This window comes from Triturus cristatus, chromosome 11 (assembly GCF_964204655.1).
Source record: "Triturus cristatus chromosome 11, aTriCri1.1, whole genome shotgun sequence".
Classification (NCBI taxonomy): Eukaryota; Metazoa; Chordata; class Amphibia; order Caudata; family Salamandridae; genus Triturus; species Triturus cristatus.
The window spans coordinates 80,325,524-80,347,045 of NC_140594.1; the positions used below are offsets into that span (position 1 = coordinate 80,325,524).

At 45.6% G+C, this 21,522-nt stretch overlaps 1 protein-coding gene across 4 annotated transcripts in view; it reads right to left on the reverse strand.

The window, feature by feature from the left end:
• Positions 1-21,522, reverse strand: part of PI4KA (phosphatidylinositol 4-kinase alpha) — a 548,133-nt gene that overhangs the window by 383,385 nt on the left and 143,226 nt on the right. For all 4 annotated transcript variants that reach the window (XM_085633226.1, XM_085633227.1, XM_085633225.1 and 1 more), the window contains exons 16-17: positions 18,011-18,194; positions 3,184-3,287 (exon numbers count right to left, since the gene is read on the reverse strand). In XM_085633226.1, the coding sequence (XP_085489352.1) occupies positions 3,184-3,287; positions 18,011-18,194 (288 nt within the window). The remainder of the gene's footprint in view (positions 1-3,183; positions 3,288-18,010; positions 18,195-21,522) is intronic.

Genomic DNA, 21,522 nt, shown 5'->3' on the forward strand with positions numbered 1-21,522 from the left:
GTGATGAGGTCTGACAGTAGAGAAATAAACTAGAAAAGACCTTACTTGGGAAGTCTAGTCTGTCTTTGTGGAAATGCCTAACACAAATAGGCAAGAGTTGTTGCACTCCTTTTGATTGGCACTGGCATTTTGTGAGTAACCTCTACCCCACTCTCAAGCAGTGAATAAGAAGAGACCCTCCAGAGTCAGGTCCTGGAGTTTGCTAAGTACTCAGAAGGAGCTAAGCATACCAGGTGCCATGTTAATGAATCTCCAAAGGCGAGATCTAACCAAGGCCTCGATGTTGCACCGTGTTCTGGAAGACAAGCTGCTTCATTGACGGATTAAGAGAGGGACAACTATGACCAAACCATCAAAGAGAACGTTCCTGCTGCCTGAAGGTCTGCATGGAGGACACATCAAGGAAATGAGCTGCACAGTGCTTACGAGGCTGTGGCATCTGACTTTGCGGGATTCAGTAAAGGTCCATTTCTAGCCAGACAGGAACACAAGTGTTCTTTTTCTTTTCACAACAGACTTTCAGGTAGTGTTACCATAAATGAGAGAGGTTGCACTAATTCTACAAAACGTCACTATTGGGCATCTGTCTTTAGCCCTTCTAGAGAAGGAAACATACACTTCAAAAAGGTTAAAGATTGAGCCGTAGGCCCATTCTGCGACACTACCTTCTTTCGGTGCCAGGGTGTTTCCTTTTGAACTGGCATGTGCACTGGAAAAGTGAAATCCATTAATTAATTGGAAGGAGGAACTGGACCTGATGGTATCACTTCGATGGAATACAACAACCAGCTATAACCGTGCTCAGTTAGTACATCAGCAGCATCCTGCCACTTAGGGGCCTAATAGCTTCATCCATAAAACTGTAAACACACAGATTTGGTCTCGTTTTTGTGTGCTCACACTGGTTTCATTATGAAAGGGACAAGGAGTAAATATGTAGCCTTGTTCTTTGCTGAGGTGCTTTGAATCTTTCAGTGTAAAGCACTATGGACGCAACAAAACCACAAGAACGGAGCAGTTTTCACAATGAGCACCAGTGGCAAGGAGAACGCTTGAATTTTTGAGGGAACTCTCTCTTTATCTTTACATAACTGCACCTAAGGAAAAGCAAGCATCCCTTTCTAGCAATGGAGCATCAATATTCACATTGGAATTTTACACAAGCATTGACAAAGACAAAAGGGTTGAGGTTTGTATAGAGTGCCAAATGGGCGTACACAAAATGTCAAACCTACTGGTCTTGCCAATGCTTGTTTCTACTGCAGCACTAAGGATCAAGCGCGGACAAAAGCGCCGGGACACTCTGTAGAGTAGCCGTGCGCTATATAAGACCCTTTTTAACATAACATAACATAACAAAAGCATCTGAAAAAAGTAAAATAGCCACCTAAGCATCCCAGTGGAGGCGAAAGGATGTATCCCAAACAGCCAATAGAAAAAGGGTGAGACTAAAATACTCCCAGGGGCTCATCCACTGGCGCCGGGAAACCCACTGCGGGTAGCTGTTGCGCATTATAAGTTCTATAAATAATAATAATAATAATAATAATAATCCACGATGTGATTGACAATTTCTCAAGCCAGTTGATGAGAGTTATGAAGCAAGAGCCAATGACTGAAGCGACTGACGCAAAGCCCTTTAGAATATGTATATCACATGTTCGCCATGAATGGCACAAGCCTTATACTCATTAAAACTAAAAGCTGTCTGCTAATCAAGTACAGTGGTGTCTGCAGGGGCCACACATGATCGTCCCATGTACAGACTATTTTAAATGAGCTGCGTATGGAGTCCTTATGGGAAGCTCCTGGCAGAGTCAGCAAGGACACCGCAGAGTTAATTAAAGAGCGCTATCACAAATATATGCAGATAGAACCTGGACTCAGCGCCAGGAGTATTTGATCACGTGCAGTTATTTCAGAAAAGCTTATGGACTCCCCTTGCTCTGAATATATGGATGAGCCGTATCCCGAACTGAAGACAACACTGTACATAAAACACAGACTGGGTATCCTGCCAACCAGGGATTATCTCACTGGAATCCATATGCTCGCTGCCTGATTTGACCACTGTGATTGTAGCTTTGGAGAAATGGATAATTTAACCCATTTTATTCAGTTCTGTATCAAACATGATTCTACAAGACAGCGATGGCTCTTCCCCCTCTTTAAACACTACGTGGTTACAAGTGTTAAATCAACAATGGCGCTATGCATTAAACCAGGTGACACATATGTGGTCAATTCTGTAACATCATGTGTATGGGATACGTGGCCTCGCCTGAGACAGCGGTCTACTAGGCTAGGTATCAGCTTAACCACATAACCTATGTGGAGTGTGCATATTCCATCACGTCTTGTGCTGCTAGCTCTTGTTCAAATTGCACAGATCCCCAATACTCCCATGCACTTGCACTTTTACATACTCGGTGAGTTGGTAGATTGTTTATACCAGGATGGAATACAGCTCCTAAATGTTTTTATGCTATTTAGGTGATAACAATGTATATGTTTCCTTGCACTTTTAAATAGTTAAGAATTTACTGACTGTTTTTTGCCAGAATGGAATGTAATATCTAAATGTTATTCTGCTGCTTAGCGGATTGCCCTGTATACATTTTTTAGCTTTAAGTTTTGCACGTTCAGTGTTTTTAAATAGCAGTGTTAAATTATTGTGAGGCTGACAGCTGAAACAATAAATACATAAATGAAAGTACGCTTTAAAATCCATTCAAACGGGATTTTCTTAAAACAGAAAAGAAAGGAATGGAAATCTGCCCCTAAAGAAAAAGAAAAACTGTGAATATTCAGTTTTCCCATTCATTTATTTAGGGACATAAAACAGATACAAGTTAAAAGTTACACAAAAAAAACAATGAAGGACACCATAACATTCTGTGGTCATGATGTGATGAGACACTAAGGTCTTTTGACAATTTCATACAGAATGTTTCAGAAGAGATGGCAAAGGTAAGCTTAAGGCAGCGACCCACTGCACTAAACCCGGAGGAAATGAAAAATAAAAACAGAAGAGGGGTGGCATGATTATACCTTTTCTATGGCCTATGGTGAGGGGCCAGAGTTGTAGGACAACGTCGAAGTGCATAAAAAGAGAAAAATCAGATATTAATTTAAAGTTGGAAGTCCCTTTTGGGTCAGAGAAACTATTTAGGCAGTGCTTACCTGTAGCCATGATCTTTGTAGTCCTTGGCAGCAGAGTACACAACAGAGCTCGCTTTAACGCTGATCTGCTGGAAAAGGTTCCAGACCTCCTGGTAAATGTATTGCTAAAAGAGAAACAACAGCTATACTGAAGCCCTGCATGCAGACAAAATGAATGTTACCAGTCCTATCTAAACAAGGAGTGACTACAAAGACAACATCAGGTAAGCATTAATACAACCCTCTGCCTCGTGATCTTGGTGGCCTAGTCTTCAGTCCAGGACAGGCAGAATCTAGTAAAGGTCAGTGGACAAGTACTCTAAAGCATTACATTCTAAACAATCATAGTGTTCATAGCCTATTTGGGCATGGCATTCACTGAGGCACACACAGGGCTCAAATGTGAATTAGATATGGTGCTCATCATTATTTTCCAGATACTAAGACACCAGGTTAGAGTATCTAACAGGTGCCAACATACTCCCCTATAGGCAGCGTTAATAGGCGAGGAGGCAGACAGATTTGGAGGAGGAAGTCCATAAAGGTGCCAAAATGGTGTTTGCTGGTGTATTCCTAGTGAGAATTGAAAAACGTAAGCATGCCCCAAAGTAACTTTAGTGCAGGCAACCATTTACGTAACAGTAAATACACATCGACAGGCCGAATGGAGAGCAGCTGGTAAAGGTGGGGGCATCACAGTTACACAGTACATGGGATGGTCTGATGTGGTCTTCATAAAAGGTCTTCTAAAAGCTGGTAAAAGAATGTATAATGGCCACACAGAGATCAGGAGTACTGTCTTGAATCCTGGAGATAGGCAGCCAATGGCATAACATGGGCTTGAACCCGGACAGACCCAGGGTCGCTAGCTCCATTATGGTACCGCCAAAATATGTCCCGGCCGGCACTCCGCTGTCTAATATAAGATAAAAAAAAAAAAAAGTAAAAATTGCCAACTTGAAACACAATTCAACATAATTACACATACCTAAAAGTGTACAGGAAGTGTATAGGATCGGGTGAACGCACCTTTGGGTGAATGCTATAAAAGGAAAAGCCCACATTAAAAAAAAAACAATCACTGCAAATGAATCGGTCGAGAACCTTTCCGCCTGCGCGAAGTAAGCAAACAAGCACAGCCAGGCAGACAAAAGTAAAAGAGTGCTCTCCGAGTAACCTAAATTAACATGAAGAGTAAAAGCACAAGTAACAGAGGCAAGCCGTTATGGGAAGTTACGAAAGTAGAAAAGGTGGGACTACTAGGCATATTAACCAATAAAAAGAAGGCATTTAGAATGACAGTAAAAGGAGCCAATTAAAAAACAGGGGCAGTGAACAGGCGAGACCTAATAAAAAGGGGCTTGGAGCCTCCACATTTACTTCCATTTATTGGCATCATTGTCACTATTTGCTGGGTCCTGATTGGTCAGTGTGTGGCTGTTACTTTCTCTTCCCTTGTTTCTCCCTTTCGTGGAGTATTGATTGCTTCTTTTTAATTAGTGATCTTCAGCTGCTCGCGCTGGGATTGAGGTACTTTTTCTTCTCCCCCCATCGTTGTTTGCTCGCCCTACCCCTTCCGAGTAGCTGCTTAGCAGTCGTTGCTTTTCTCTCCCTCTCCTTCATTTGGCGTAACTGTTGCTTTTTAAATGTAATTATTACAGAGCCAATAAGAGTTCAGTACTCACTGAGAAAAGGTCTACATGTGCTGCCTTATTCCTTCCATAAAAGCTTTAATAATGGGCACTCTGAAAAATAAAGTGTGTTCCCTATTCTGTAGGCATGCTTCAACTCTGGGCCAAACAAAAAAATTGATGTGTAAGTTAATCCTGGTCTTGCAAGTGGAAAAGGTACAATACAATATCCTACACTACTGGATTCAGAGGATCAATGGGTTTCCGTAGGCAGTAGTGAACAAATCTTCTCCACTTTGCTGCATAGCAGGACTTAGTAGTTGGGCGGAGAGCCTCCTTGAGAATGGACATACATTCAAGAAGCAACTTGAGGGAGTCAAACTCTAGGACCTCAGGAGCCAAATTGCAAGGCTGAGCTGCCTGTGCCTGATGATGAGTGAGGATATCTGGCCGGTGGGGGGGGGCTTCTCGTGAGGGACTACAGACAACTCGAGGAGGGTTGTGAACTATAGTTGTTTAGCCTACGAGGGAACCACCAGGCTGAGGGAGGTTTGCAATGGCTTTCTATTCATATAAGGAGGTAGTGAGAGAGGCGGGTAAGCGCAGCCAAATATCCCTGACCAGTTCATCCACAAAGCATTGCCTAACAAGTGCGGCTATGGGTACCTGGAGGCTAGGTTTGGGCATTTGACTTTTTCAGCAGTGGTGAAAAGATCTACGTCGGGGAACCCCCAATGGCATAAGTACACAGCAGAAGTATGGGAGCAGGACTTGGGGGTGGAGTTCCCATTCGTGAACTGGTTGCTGCACCCTACTGAGCAGGTCTGCAAAGTCGCTGTATATTCCCGGAAGGTACTCCACTAGCAGAGGGACTCTGTGATCGATTGCCCAACACCAAAAGCTCTGAGCCAGATGTGACAACTGTGATGAGTGTTTTCTGCTCTGTTTCTGCAGGTGATACATGGCGGCCATGTTGTTGGTGCGAATAAGGACTACCTGGTTGCGAATGTGACAAAGGAAAGCCTTGAGAGCTAGCTGGATGGCTGACAGCTTGAGGTGGTTGATATGAAGATCCCGCTGATGGGTTATCCCTAGATCTTGGAGAGTAAGGTCTTGCAAGTGTGTCCCCCCAAGGTGAGGGTTGCATTTGTAGTGATGGTCACTAGCAGAACGGATTGCTGGCGCTCCACCACTGCAGAGAGTATGGCCCCAGATCAACACTAGATACTCCCAGTGACCCTCCTCTTGTTACCATTGCTCTTTTGCACGGCATTCCAGTAGCAGGAGCATGTGGAGCCAGACGTGGGGGACTATGGCAATGCAAGAGGCCATCAAGCTGAGGAGATGGAGGACTGTCCAGACTGTTACCTGGCGATCTGGCAGAAAGAGAAGGAGCAACATGTGAAACGTTTGAACCTATGCTGGACTGGGGAAGGCGCCCCCACCACAGCATTGAGGACAGCCCCCTAATTGGTTACATTTGTAGAGACTGAAGGTGAGATTATGTGGTATTGATTGTGAACCTTAGTCTGTGAAGCAGGTTAATGGTGGCCTGGATGTGATCCAAGCACTGTGGCTGATTTGCGCTCTTGATCAGCCACTCATCAGGATAAAAAAAAAGACATGGACGTCGTTCCTCTGAAGATGAGCGGCGACCACTATAGGGCACTTTGTGAAAACTCTGAAGGTGGTTGTTACCCCAAAAGGCAGAACTTACCACAAACCTTAGGTAGCATCGGTGTGCCAGGTGGATGAAAATGTGGAAACAGGCATCTTTCAGATCAAGGGCAGTCAAGAAGTCACCTTGCTGCAACAAAGGGATGACGTCCTGGAGCGTGACCACAAAGGAAATGCTCAGGCAGTACTTGTTGAGGGCACTAAGAGTGAGAATGGGCCAGAGAGACCAGTTTATCTTGAGGATTAGAAAGTATAGGGAGCACACCCATTTGCCGCGTTGGTATGGTGCCACAAGCTCTATTAATAATAATTTGTAGATATATAGAGTGCCACACCGGTGTGTCCCCATACTAAAACCAAGACCAGGTTGCAGAGGCCAAGCAGAAGTGACAAAGAAGGCCCAGGTGGGCAATTATGCAGAACTAAAGAGCCAGGTTTTTAACAAATCCATAAACAGAGTCTCAGAAGGTTCGGCTCTTAATGGTGCCGGAAGGGAATTCCATATCCTGGCCGCAAGGAAGAACTAGGAGCGTGACCCCAATCTGGCCTTTAGGATCTTGGTAATTTGCGCAAGATTGGCCTAAGAGGATCTTAAGTAATGTCACAGGAAATTGGGCTGTTTCAGGGGGCGTAAGAATTTGGGACCTTTCAAAGCTAAAATCCTATGGAAAAAACAAAGAGCCTTGAAGAGGATTCTCTTTTCCAGTGAAAGCCAGTGGAGGGTGGCTAAAGCCGCTGTAGCAGAAGCCCTTCTGGGAAGATTAAGGACCAGACGGGCCGCAGCATTTTGCACTCTTTGGAAGTTTTTTAGGCTTCCCCTCGTAGCTCCCAGGTAGAGCACATTGCAGTAGTCTAACTGGGATGTAACCAGCGCATGAACCACCGTTTTAAGTTATTCAATAGGGAGGAGGTCCAGCGTCTTTCTTAACATTGTCAGAGTGCCGAGCCACATACCTGATTTGGGGTTCGAAAGAAAGATTAGAATCGAACCAAACTCCCAAGTTTTTAACTTTCAGCTTAGGTACAGGGATCCAGCCAAAGGAGTCAGAGAGTCCAGCCACCACGCTGTAGACCGTATGGAAGGGACCTTGCCAACTATCATGATGTCCGTTTTATTGGCACTGAGCTTTAAGCAGCTCTCGGTCATCCAAGAGGCCAGTTCCATCAGGCAGGATTTGAACTGGAGAGCTGAGAGAGTCACAATCAATTGAGTGTCGTCAGCGTATAATACTACCTTGAAATTATACTTTTCAATGAGCTCTGCTAGAGGGCAAATGTAAACATTAAATAGAGTGGGGCTCAAAATAGAGCTCTGTGGAACTCCTTGAGGAAGAGTCAGCGTCTCAGAGGTGAAAGAGCGTCTCAGAGGTGAATGGTCTCTGAGCAACTTGAAATGTGTGGTTATACAAGAAAGCCATCTTAGGGTCAGGCCGCCAACACCGCATTCCCCTAGCCTCTGAATCAAGAGGCCGTGGGATACGGTATCAAAGTCTGCACTCAGGTTGAGTAGTATTAGGAAGAGGTGAGACCGTAATCCACATTGTGCCTAAGCATTTCAGTCGCAAGAAGTAGGGCAGATTCTGTCGAGTGGGCAACCCAAAAACCTAATGGAGAGGGGTCAAGTAGATCTCTTTCCTCAATGAAGAGAGTGAGTTGATGATTAACATGTTTTTCCAAATTTTCGCAAAAAAGGGCAAGAGAGAGAGAGATGGGTCTAAGGTTGTCCAAAATCGAAGGCTCAAGAGTGAGATTTTTCCATATGGAAAGCACAACGGCATGTTTCCATTTCTGCAGTACACACCCCAAATTTAGAGACATCATCATGAGTTGTCTGAGGTGGGGAAGAATGGAGAGCATTCCTAACCGGGGAATCCTTGGCGGGGCCGGATCCAAAGGGGACACCGATTTAATATGTAGGAAGAGTACCTGTAATTCCTTCTCGGAAGAGCTGGTAAAAAACCCCAACAAAGCTCTGAGTGAGTAAGTTATCTGTTATCCCTAATGTAGCACTGTGGTCCTTGGCTTTTAGCGGGAACGGATCATAAATTTTGATACTTTAGCGGCAAAAAAGTGAGCAATTGCCCCTTTGAGTAGGAACGCTTGGACTTTCTATTGGAGGATGCACTGATGATCTGCAGAGAGGGAGTATTTACGAGGGGGGGGGTGAGGGAGGAATATTTTCTGGAAGGGTAGTGAGTTCTAGGCAGTAATCCTGCTCTGTAATGAAAAGTACCCACTGTTCTGAGGCGATGTGTTGCCAGCGGGCGAGGAATCTCTGCAGCCTTCCCCCGACGAGTGTCGCATGTTCAGTGGCTCGGAAAGCGAGTTACTGTTTGTTGGGATTAGTACCGGGGCCAAACCCCCTCTGCTCTTTGAATTTTTTCTCTTACAGGCACCCCTGAAGTAACCAAGGAAGGGTTGCTGCAGGTGTTCTGGTCTTTGGCACGAGGTGGTAGCCTCCAGGGAGGTGGTTTTGGCTCCGTCCAGAAACTGGTACCTGCGAGAGGAACCACATGCTGATGGGTTCTGAAGAGCCCCATAAGCTTTAGCTGTGCCAGTGTTCCTTTTGATTTTTTCTAGCATATGATCAACTTGAGGCCCACAGAGGTGTTCCCCTCCAAAAGGCATGTTGCTCAGATGCTGAGAAATGGAGCCAGCCATGGCGGTGGATGAGGACGATGGTATTTACACCCCTGGTGGCGGTGTCAGCCACATCTAGAGCACACTGAATGGTTTTGTTAGAAATAGTCTGCCCTTCTGTGACTAATTCCTATGCCCACTGCCTATACTGCTCTAGAAGGTGTTGAATCAAGTCTCCCATCTCATCCTACAGAGCCCCATCATATCTGGAGAGTAAGCCAAGCGAGTTGAGTGGCAGACTGAGTGGCCACCCTCATCCATGCCACAGCCAAATTTTTACTGGTGTTACTTGGCGGTGGGGAGTCCAAGGTTCCCTGTGCATTAGCTCATTCGCATGCGGTATGCGCCTCTAGCCAGACCCCCCAGGATTTGGTGATTTGCAAAAAAAAAACCCAAAAAAACACGAAATCTGCACTTTTGCAAAAGTGCCCACAAAATATGTAAAAAAACATTTGGCATTCACCCTCTCTTTACTGGCTCTGTGATGCCACTGAGCCAGTAAAGGGAGAGGGAGCAACAGGCCAGCAGGCAGCAGAGGTGTTAAATTCCCCTGTCGCCTGCCTTTGAAATGCATGTAGCTCTTTCTGAACAATTAGCCTGCAGGCTGCCTCACATGTTTGTGTGCCCCCTGCAGACCCTGTAGGCCACTGAAAGGCTCTCCTGTCCCCCACCCTCCACTACACTTCTCTCCCTCAGCTCCCCATTGTCTCCAGTTAACCCCTAACCTACCCCATATCTCCTACTTTTTTTTTTATATATTCTCTCTATTTTCTCTGCCGACCCCCCTCCTCTCTCCACTCCTCCCCTCCCAACACCCCTGCACGCATAGGTTGTCCAATGCCAAAAAGAGCAGGCTTCATATTGTAATCTGCTCTCTTTGGCATCAGACACCCTCTGATTCCAGGCGCTGTGCTGCTGGAGACTCTGCAACGTTACAGACTGTGACATAGCCCAGTCTCCAGCAGCGACAGAGCACAAGCCTTCAGTATTTCTGTGGCAGGCAGATTTATTTGCACACTGCAAGTCTTGAGGTTTTGGTCCACAAATTTGGCTTTCTTTGGCTGTGAAATTTGCCACCCAAAGCCGCAAAATCCTGGGTCTAATGGGAGCGGGCCTCTTCTGTAGGACGGGTCCGAAGGGAAGGGAGTATATTTTTTATCCACCCTGGGAGTGACCACTCTAGCTTTCATGGGGTTTTTAAAGGTTTCCAGGCTGCCTTTAACATACCTTTGAGCATGGGGAGGTATTACACTGAGCAATGGGAAGCATCTCAATGAGGAAGTCTTCCTCCTCAGGGATTGTGTGAAGATCTATCTTGGAGAAGGAAGCCATCCTATGGATGACCTCATGATAAGAGGCTGTGTCCTCCTGAAGGGAGGGATTGGTAGGAAGTAAAGCGGGGCCGGTGTCTCCCAGGGAAACCACACCGTAATCATCACAGGGATCATCCCAGGGCCCAGGATTGTATGGGGCATCATAAGGGTCCATAGGGTGTAGAGGACTCCCCTCCCAGTAGGATGAATGCTATGAACCCTCAGGGAAAGGTGGCAGTGGAGGCCCATGTGGTGATCGAGGCGGGGAGAAGGGGGGGGCTGGTGGTGGAAGAGGAGGAGGAGGAGGCACAGTGGGCAAGAGGGCAGTGGACTGGTGCCCGGGGGTGATGGACTTGGCGGTGCAGAAGACATGAGCTTTTCCATTCAGATCTCTCACCAACAATCAGTAGCTGGAGTGTTAGTTTACAGGCCATAAGGTCCTGCTGGAGCTTTTTTCAAGTCTTTGGATCTCGCCATTGCCTGCTCAGCCCTTAAATATACTTTATGCTTTTGGGTGATTGTAACATACATCTATATAAAAATGACTGCGCAGACGCCCTAGCCTTTAAAGAGATACTATGTTGAATTTCGGCATGTATGTGTTAAAACAGACTCACCAAGGCGGCCATACGCTAGACCAAGTCTGTTTCAACACGCCTATTCAGATGGTGGATCCGCAACATTTATCCTGGTCGGATCATTTTTTAATTAGGTTCTCTTGGCAACAACAAGTAACACAGGACCTCCCCCAGAACGGTTTGCTCCACAATGGGAAAGCTTTCAATAAAATAGGTCTGCAAGAGTTCTCAAGGGTGCTAAAGCAACACCCTCCTGTATCATCTGGTATTATGAATGAGGACCTAGCTAAATATGATAGCTGGTTCAGAAGTGCTATAGAAGAGTTGGGTCAGGTCCTTCGGAGCAAGAAATAGCGAAGCACTCCTTTTAGTCCATGATTTACAGCTGCTCTTGCGGCAGAGAAAAAACATTCCAAGTTATTAGAGCAGAAATGGAGAAAGTACTACAATTTAGCAGACATAGAAACCTTTAAGCAGTTACAAAAGATTAACTACGCGGAGATTACCGAAGCAAATCAAATTTACTTTGAGGAGCACTTAGGAAAAGCAGGAAATAGGTCTAAGGAGATTTTTTTCGATTGTTAAAAGCTTCATCTCCCCAGCAGCATATATGTATATGAAGATATCCTCGATAGACTAGTGCGAAAGCTTGGTAAGTTTTTAAACTAATAAAATTGAAAACATTCTAGCCTCCCTAGTTCAGGGAAGGCTTCCGAATGCTGAAATTTTACGGCTGGTAACGAGACTCCAACAGCAATAACCAAAATTGATGGTTTTGAGTGAATTAAGGTTCATTGAATGCTGGGGGTGCTCCAGACCATTACATTTGGATCTCCAGATGACCCATGCCATTCGAAACAGCTAGCTCAAGTGGCAGAGAGCATTAATCCTGTAGTAAATGAGATTGTTAATACCTCTTTAAGATCAGCCTCTGTTCCTCTAAGCTAGAAACAGGCAAAAGTCCTCCCTGTTCTTAAAAAACCAACAGCGGACACATGCCATCCTGGCCAACTATTGTCAAGAATTCCTGTCATGCGAGGGGAGGAAAACGGTAACCAGCGAAAACGGACTACATCTCCCAGGATGCTTAGCGGTTGAGAGGTTATGTAAACAGGAGAGCTGTTACATAACTCAAGGAAAACACGCCCTTATGTAAACAGGAGAGCTGTTACATAACTCAAGGAAAACACGCCCTTATGTAAACAGGAGAGCTGTTACATAACTCAAGGAAAACACGCCCTTATGTAAACAGGAGAGCTGTTACATAACTCAAGGAAAAACACGCCCTTATGTAAACAGGAGAGCTGTTACATAACTCAAGGAAAACACTCCCTATAAAGAGAGGAACCGGGAGGTACAACGCTGTCGGATATTGTGTTTACACCGACGTACCTGCTTAGTGAAGAGCAGTGTTCCGGAGTGGTGCTCCAGTAAGGCAAGAACGGAGGTAGGTCGAGTCGTTACTCCCTGGGCCGTGTCTTGCCCCATCGTGACCTGTGAAGGACCCGGAAGCTCTACCGGATAACCATTGAGCTTCGCTTTTTGACTCGGCTGAGTCAAAGCGCAGTGGCGCTTTTGCTGGTTGGAGTCGTAACTCCCAGCCCGACCAGAGATACAGGGACTGCCAGCTGTAACGCACACCAGGAGGTGTTTGCCGCGTTACAGACTCGGAAGTCCACAGGATCGATCGAGCGGCTGCTCTCGGTTCAGTCTTCTTTGCTTGTGATTGGGGTATCGGTGACGCATCACCAGGAGGTGACTCCGCGTCCCGGTGCAGTTTGAGGAAGAGGTTGAGCGGCTGCTCCCTTCAGGTAGAGACCCCGGCTGGGTGTTTCCCTGACTCCTCGATTCTCCCCAACACTCTTCGTGCCCCTCGCAGCCTACCGATTGGCATTGTCGGCCATTTCATTTCTGCCCTCTGTTGGCATACGCCGGGATCGGCGTATATGCAGAGGACGGTTAGGACCATCCGTGCTGTGGGCTGGTAACGTACTTAGCCTGGAGGATTCCAGTGACTATAACCTTTGTTTATTCCTTGTATTATTTTTGCCTTCATTAAAATAACTAAACCTTCACAAGTGGTTGCGTTCTCATTATCGTGTCTGTTAAACGATCCTGAGACGTTCAGGGCGTTACAACTATAGACCAATATCCTTGCTTCTAGCCCTCTCTAAAATATTGGAGAAGCAAGTTAATATGCAACTGTCTAACGTCTTAGAAGTCAACAATCTGCTTCATCCTAGTCAACTGGGCTTTAGAGCATGTTACAGTACAGAAACTGTACTGGTCGAGATATTAGAATACATCAAAGGAACCCTGGACAGGGGAGTTATGGCGGTATTGATCATCCTGGATCTGTCCGTTACTTTCAATATTGTTCCCCACTCATGACTGCTAAGACGTCTCCAGGATGTGGGAGTAACAGGGCTTGCCCTGGACTGGCTGACATCTTTTGTGGCCAATAGAAGCCAGCAAGTATGGATTCCGCCTTGCACGGCCAGCCCCTGGCAAGTGTGCACAGGTGTTACTCAAGGCACGGTCTTGAGTCCAATACTCTTTAACATATACCTTACTCCCATAGCTTTTCTTGCAGAAGAACTGTGAGCGAAGGTGCTGTCTAATGCAGACAACACTCAATTGCTTTTCTCCAGGAGCAAGGGATCTGAGCCCAACTGCACCCTAATTAAGAGCCGCCTCCTCGCAGTGTTCTACTGGCTAGCCAAAGCTCAACTTAAGTGAAATGAAGAGAAGACGGAAATTCTCTTTTTAGGGACTTTTCCACCTGACTTTGTGTCAACCATGTGGCCAGATTATGTCTCCCCGCCCGGTCCTCTAAAAGAATCAGTTAAACATTTGGGGATAACCTTCGACAAACTGTCCAAAGCATTATGCGGTACCTGGCCATGGCTGGGATGCTGTGGCAGACCAGAAGTCTGTGTTCCCAATCGTGGGCTCGACGCCGTCCACCGAAGCAGCAGTGGGAGAACTGATAGTTAGAGTTGTGAAGAGCTGTACTCACTGTTGATGTATTCTGATGCTGGCCTGGTAAGGCCTGCGGTTCTGCTGTCTCGGAGTCCGGGCTGAAGGAGGCCGCTTGTTTGGTGACATCAGCCTCCCCTTTGACGTGATCCCTGAAGATATCATGGGTATCATGTAGCACCACTGTTCCATGGTACGTCAAGCAAGCCAACAATCCCCACGGTTTTGGATGGTCTTCTTAGACCTGAAGCATAAGCAGGCAGAGCAAGAGTTCTTGTCTTGCTCCGAAAACAAGCAGAGGTTGCAGATCGAGTGTTGACATGTCCACGAGTACTTGGAATGGGACTGTCAACAGAAATGAAAGTTTTTTTCTCAATCACGATCAGTGCATTCTCGAGGACGAAGCCTGATGGAACAGGCTGGAAAGGGCTGAGGCCACGAATGGGGCGTCGACGAAGACCCTGACCAGAAGGAAGAACCACGACGGAGACGACACAAGTCACAAAGAAAACCAATTCTCTCAAGCCAACGGGAGCGGAAGACTTTAGAGGCGCCGATGACCAATGCAGTATCAACTCCGAGCCTCGGCGATGCACGTCAGACCCCGATGATGGAAGAAAACAATCTAACTATGGGGCCAATACCCCTGCGCATTACCAGTCATTGGAGGAGTCACTATACCTCGTGAATCGAAAGACTTCTTCGAAGAAAAACAAGTTGTGCACATCTTAGCCAAACACTAGATGGCAGGAGTATGCAGAGCATGTGTATCTACAGCTACACATGCCACAAACAAATTGTTTCCATCACAGAAGTATACACAAAACAGACTCACAAGCTTTTTTGGGGGTGCAAAAGACGTAAAACAAGAAATCATTATTCTAAAACACATGCAGATTAGGAGCCTAGATCTCAATGGCCTTATCATAGCACAGCCCCAGTGCTTTCCAGTTCAAGTTATCACTGTTAGGTTTTACTAAAGTGAAAGTGAAAAATTTACAAAATGTAACAATAACTAGTTTAATACTTCTTTAAGAAAATGAAATCCTTTCTTTAAATGTATACTCCTCACACCTAAAACAATGCTCAGAGCTACTAAAGGTCATGCGTAATACTGCACTTTTTAAAATGACATGAAAGCATTACCACAGAAAGTATAGGCTTTAGACTGTCTCTCTGACAAGTATTTAGGTTTTTGTGATAGTCTGTTGAAATTATGTCCAGCCATTAGATTCATGAAACATTCTTGTGTATTGTGATAATTATACAGAATATATATTATTATAGCAATGGATCACACTTTAGAGTGTTTTTAGACTGTTATTGAGACTGCAAAGGGATCTATGACCAACCAAGTATATCTAACTGTAGAGAAGGGTGACCCATAGGTCAACATGGCCCTTGTCATGGCTCACCCCAAGTCAGTCATGGCTGCTCAGTCGACGTCATTTAGCATCCTAAGATTTCTGAGCACACATATACAACATCAAAGGTGAAACTATAGCTGCCAGAATGCAACATTCCAAATAGCCCTAACTGGTTAAAAGTGTAAATTGCTTGTTTTATTTGTGATGCTAAAAACATTGATGAAACCAAAAAGCGAGGCCTATTGGCTTTACCAATGTTTTTGCCTATTGGAACCCACAACTTGCTATAGAATCTGTTCCACACTTCGTTTATCCCTTGCACCACACTGTGTTCTTTGATATTTAGAGGGGAATATTACTTACTCATGGACCTCTGGACACTAGGCTATGGGTATTGCAAAGATTTCCCTACTCCCTTTCCTGTTCAGACCCATGCAGGAGCTCTAATAATCTCAGCTGATTGGTCCAATGGTGTGTCATCAACATAACACCTTACTCTCTCGCTTGTATAGAGCCTCTGCTTTCTCTATGGACCTCTGTACTTTGCTTTGTGGGTATTTTAATGGGTTCTCTACTTCCCATGCCCCTTAGGACCACTGTACTTTGCTATCAAACATTTCAGTCTGGGCTTGTCCTTCCTATTCCTAGGAGCAGAGTGCTCACTTGAATATCCTGGATGTTTCCCTCCTCTACAAAGTTCCTTGCTCCTAAATAGAATCATCACGTCTGGCTGTTACCAGCCGCTTGGAAAAAAGCATCTATTTTGCCCCTTTTGAAGAAGCCTTCGCTGGACCCTCTTGAGGTGCAGAATTATAGACCCATCTCACGCCTTCCCCTACCCACTAAGATGCTTGTAAAGGCTAGCAATCGTGCAGTCGTCTCTTTTCTGGAAACTTCCAACTGCCTTGATCCTGCTCAGCACGGGTTCAGACTAAAACATTGCACAGAATCTGCCTTAGTGGCGGCCACTGAACAGGTTAGAGCCATTGTGGATAGTGGTGGCAATGTGTTCCTGATCCTAATAGATTTGTCAGCCGCATTTGATACGGTTGACCATTCTGTGTTGGTCAACCCTCTTGAAAGAATAGGCATTAAAGGCCCGGCCTTAAAATTAATTAGATTCTTTCTGTCAAATAGAGAGCAATTTGTGGCTCTTGAGGGTTTTACTTCTGCCCCTTTTATTCTTCCATGTGGGTTCCCTTAGGGGTCTTTGCTTAGCCCAACTTTATCTAATGCATAAATCACACCGCTGGTTAAACTTATTAGAGTTTGTGGGTCTGACGACACCCAAATTGTGGTGTTCGTCTCCTCGGAGTCTGAAAAAGGGGCCAAACAAGTCAATGCCTGCAATGCTTGCATTGTAGATTGGAAGCAAAACACTGCTTAAAGCTAAATTCAGACACAATCAACGTTTTACTGTTTGGTAAGGAAAACTCTTACTGGAACGCTAACTGGTGGCCACCTAATGAAGGCCCCCTTCTAATGCCAGTCCAGAAAGTAAGCAATCAGGGCGTTATGTTCGATACCAAACGTACTTTCAAGGACCATACTAAACAGGTTATATCCTCCTGCTTTCTTATTTTAAGAATACTTAGGGAAGTTTTGCCCTTCCTTCCCTTTGAGTGGAGGAAAGCAGTTGTCATGGCTTTAGTTATTTCCAAATTAGATTACTGTTATGCTCTATATGTAGAATCCCAAGAGAGATGCCTCAATAAGTTGCAGACCCTGGAAAATACAGCAGCTCAGTGTTGAAGAACTTGTCAAAATGTTGTTCAACCTCAAAACCACTGAAGAACTGCATTGGCTGCCTACCAGAGCAAGAGATACGTTTAAGGCTTATTGTTAGGCTCACAAAGCACTGAATCAGACAGGGCCCGCTTTCCTTAAAAGCATTTTCAAAGTGAATGCTCCCTCTCGAACTCTTCGATCAAACACAGCCATGCAGGTGATCATCCCCCAAATCAAAAAAGCACGTAAGGGAGGGAGGGAATTTTTCTTATTCCACCGCTATATGGTGGAATTCTCTGCTCAGCCATCTCAGCACTCAGCCTAATTTGCATACATTTAGAAAAGGACTAAAAACGTGGCTCTTTGGTTCGCCTGTTTAATTTTTCTTGATTGCCTTTGTACTGTTCACCATGATAGACACTAGCGACAGGACGCTGAATGGTATATGGGTGCTTTAAAAACCTTTAACATTAACATTTTGGCAATGCGTCTGGCTCTGGGATACTCGGCTAGGTTCCCTGCTTCCCTCGCCCTTCATATGTTTCCTGCTTACCTGGTAGACCCAGAAACTGGCTCTTTATTAATTTTGACGAGGTCTCTGCTGCCTTTCAGTACTTACACTTTGCTGTGTGGGTAGATCACTGGGTCTCCGGCTTCCCATGCACTTTGAGCTACATTCAATTGCTCTCTGATAATAGTATGATGGCTCCTGTACTTTACCTTAAGAGTATTGCTCCTCGTTCTATAGGAATAATCTTGTCTCTATGTATCCATGCTCCTGTTTCCGGGAAGTTGAACAGACTTCTTTGCACATAACAGGTTATAAGATTATTTTGCCCATTGGGCACTCTAGAATTGTTCTGTGCCTCTGTAAACATTTGCACTAGTGCACCTGCGTGGCCCGATCTGCTAACAACCTTCTCTTTCTCGCTTACATTTCCAGTGATGACCATGCAACCCAGCTGGTCAATGATGAGGACGTCCAGAGGTGACGGGGGCTGGCAGAACTTCTGCTGCAGGATCTGAAGAATAGGCTCCATCACTTTTGGTGTGTCCCTTAATGCCACAGCGATGTGCCCAAGTGCCCGGATTGTGTGATCTGGAATCAAATGGGCTTCCCTGTAAAAATCAAAACACGGCTTGTAAGATAAAATCTGAATTGTGAATATAAACAGTACACTGATACCAAGACTGGAGATAGTCAATGATTATATTTTGCATTGGGGATGGTCACACTCCTAAAGTCCATTCCAATAAAGGATTTTGGTTAAGTAGTCTCTCTAATCCTACATTGATCTGGAGTTAAATCTAGAACGTTGATTTATGTTACAATTCAGCACGCTAGTGGCCATTACTTATCTCCCAGTCAAATTAATTTATTTTTAAACTGAACGCAGAAATAAACTCCAGATTATGGTTGTGTAGAGTTTTCAATGGGAAACCATCAGCTGTTAATTTATTGCAAATATCAAAACAAAGTTAATTTTTATTACATTTAGTGTCAAGTGGCACAGCCATTTAATGTGGGAGAAGCACTACACTGGTGTATGATGAAGATGGCAGAGAAGTTACGGAAAAGGCACAAAGAAATCCAGTAAGCTATTGTAAACATCCTGGCTACCTGTAAAATCACAGTAATGCAAAGACAAATAGAGGAGAAACTACAATGCAGCATGGTGCATTAACCCACAGTGTAAGCTGTGCACGCTGATCTGCCGATGCAAATCAATACATGGACATCTTTGAACTATGAGCTTTCAGGCAATAAGAGCAGCAATAAGCACATCAGTAACGTGGTATGAATACTTCCTTCAAATGCTCGTGGCTAGTGCTTCTATCAACCTTTAAGCTTTCTGACAAATGGTTAAGTTATCAGCTAAAAGCTCAAGAATATATGAGAAAAATTAGATTTTTGAGGATTGTGTTTACAACGATAGAACAATTAAGCTTCAGGGCATTTTGGTACAGAATCTGGCCCCATTTTGGATGCAAGTACCTAGCACACTCCCGGCTTCAGTGACACAAATACGTTAATGCGGACTCCTTACTTTGGGAATAACGTACAAGAGTGTGGGAAGCTGGCTCTGTATATACTATATCAAAGTAAGGTATAGTGTGCACAGAGTCCAGGAGATCCCCAGAGGTATAGCAGAGGCTACAGTACATAATACCTTACTCTGTTTTATGGTAGTGTGGTTGAGCAGTCAGGCTTATCAGAGGGTAGTGTTAAGCATTTGTTGTACACACTCAGGCAAGAAATGATGTCACATAGTAAAAAACTGAATCCAGACCAATTTGTTGTATAGAAAGTTATTTTGTGGTTTTATTTCTAGAACAAGGATTTACTTATTAGCAGGTAAATTGAACTCTTCATACCATGTTACTATTTAGAATACAGTGAACACTGGATTTGTACGAACATTGAGATTACTTTTGCAGTTAAGAAAGCGATTTGTAAACAGTTCAAAAGCACTTGAAATTACTACGAGAATACTTTCCTAGTTTAGCATGAACCACACTCCTAACAGTTCAACCAACACAGGACATTAGGAAACAGGTTAACACTTGTGAAGGCACTAAGTTACTTTTTACTGCAGTACAAAACAATAAAACACTTTAGAATAATTTTCAGAGAAAACCTACCATTCAGTCCAATGGTGAAAAACAAAATGTTAATTTTGCAGGTAAGTAAACAGTTTCAGAGTAGGCGTTTTGGAGGGTAGAGCCAAGGTTCCCCAAGATTCAGGTTAGTACTCAAGGGACACCATCAGTGTCACTAGGGCGGCCAGGTGCAGAGGGCTGGGTGCCAATGTTAACCAATGGGGCTAGCGGGCTCCTCAGTTGGGGGCTGCTCACGGGCAGGCCACTCCGTCTTGGGAGCCAAGCTCTTAAGGTTAAGGAAAGGGCAACAGGGGTCTAGTTTGCCACCAAGTCCACACCACCAGCGGCACAGGGGCGGCCGGGTGCAGGGTACTCAGGAGGTGTTGGGAGCCCAATGCTTTTCAATGGAGGACGGTGACAACTGAAAAGGACTGCCGGCTGGAGCCAGCAGACTGGATGAAGGAAACCAACGACTGGAGGATGAAGATGACGATTTGCTGGACACCGTCAGTTGGGCACCTCAGGTCTTAGGCGCTGCGGGTGCAGTGGTGTCCTTTCATGTCATGTTCTTCTCACTGGTTCCGGTGGGGGGGGGGCTTCAGTATGAGGCTGCAGGCATCAAGGAGAAGGTCGGTGGAGGCTGCCCAACGCTGGAACACAGGATCGCCAGAGGGGCCTCGCTGGGGTGTAGGGCCACTCGGGCCGTGAGCATTGGGTGCAGAGTGGTGAGGACACGTGGATCCGGCTAGATCCGGAGTCCTGACTTGGGTTCGTATTGGACAAATTCGGTGTCCACAGGAGATCAGAGTTCCATGGTAAGGCAGGACAGGTCCTCTGGGTTCTTGGAGGCTGCCGGCTGAAGGACATGCCGGGTTTGAATCTGAAGAGGCAAGGGTCAGGGGCATTACAGAGGTGTGCAGGTTGGGACTAATGGGTCCCTTCTCTGGGGTGCCTACTCCCCCTAGTATGCCACCCTCTAGTGGAGGGGGGGGGCATAGGCCACTTCCTGATTGACGGGGCCCCCCCACATGGCGGGGACTGAGAGGTGGCCTTCGCTTCGCCTCCCCATCTGACGTTTGGGATTGGCAAAGGTGGGCACACTGTGCTTCCTGGCTAGGTTTTACCCTCGGTTCTCGAGCCCAAAACGGGGGTCAGAACCAGTGGGAGCCAGTTGCTGATAGAATCAAAAGGCTGGAGGCAGGTAAGAAAGGCGGCAGGCCTTAGGCGCTCCCACTTGGAGGACACTGCCCATCCTGGGAGAGGAGGCATGACACCTCTGCCCAAGATGTGCTTTGTTTCCAGACCCAGAGAGTGGAGGCTCTCTACTCTGGAGTCCAGAAACCTGTCTGGTGGTGGCAGATGGCTGGCAGCAAGTCAGGAGCCACACCTGAGTTGGCTGTTTTTCAGGGGGCATCTCTAAGATGCCCTCTGACTGCATTTTTCATTAAATCCCACACTGGCATCAGTGTGGGTTTAATGTGCTAGAAAGTGTGATACCAAACTTTCCAGACTTCAGTAAAACCATCATGGAGCTGTGGTGTTTGTGTTAAACTCCCAGTCCGTGCATTCAAAATGGCTTAACTGCACTTACAATGTCTGTGAATTGCACATACACTGTAGGGGCATATTGCTATTGCAGCTATGCTCTCACCTGTATATGGTGCAACCTGCCTTTAGGGCTGTAAGGCCTGCTAGACGATTGACTTACCCAAGCCACAGGCAGTGTTGGTGGGCATGGCACACAGGGATGTGTGCCATGTCGACTCTTTAGCTTATTCTGCACCAAAACACCCGGTCTAAATTGGCAGGGTGGGGATTTTAAGGTGAGGGGTCTTTGAGGGTGGTA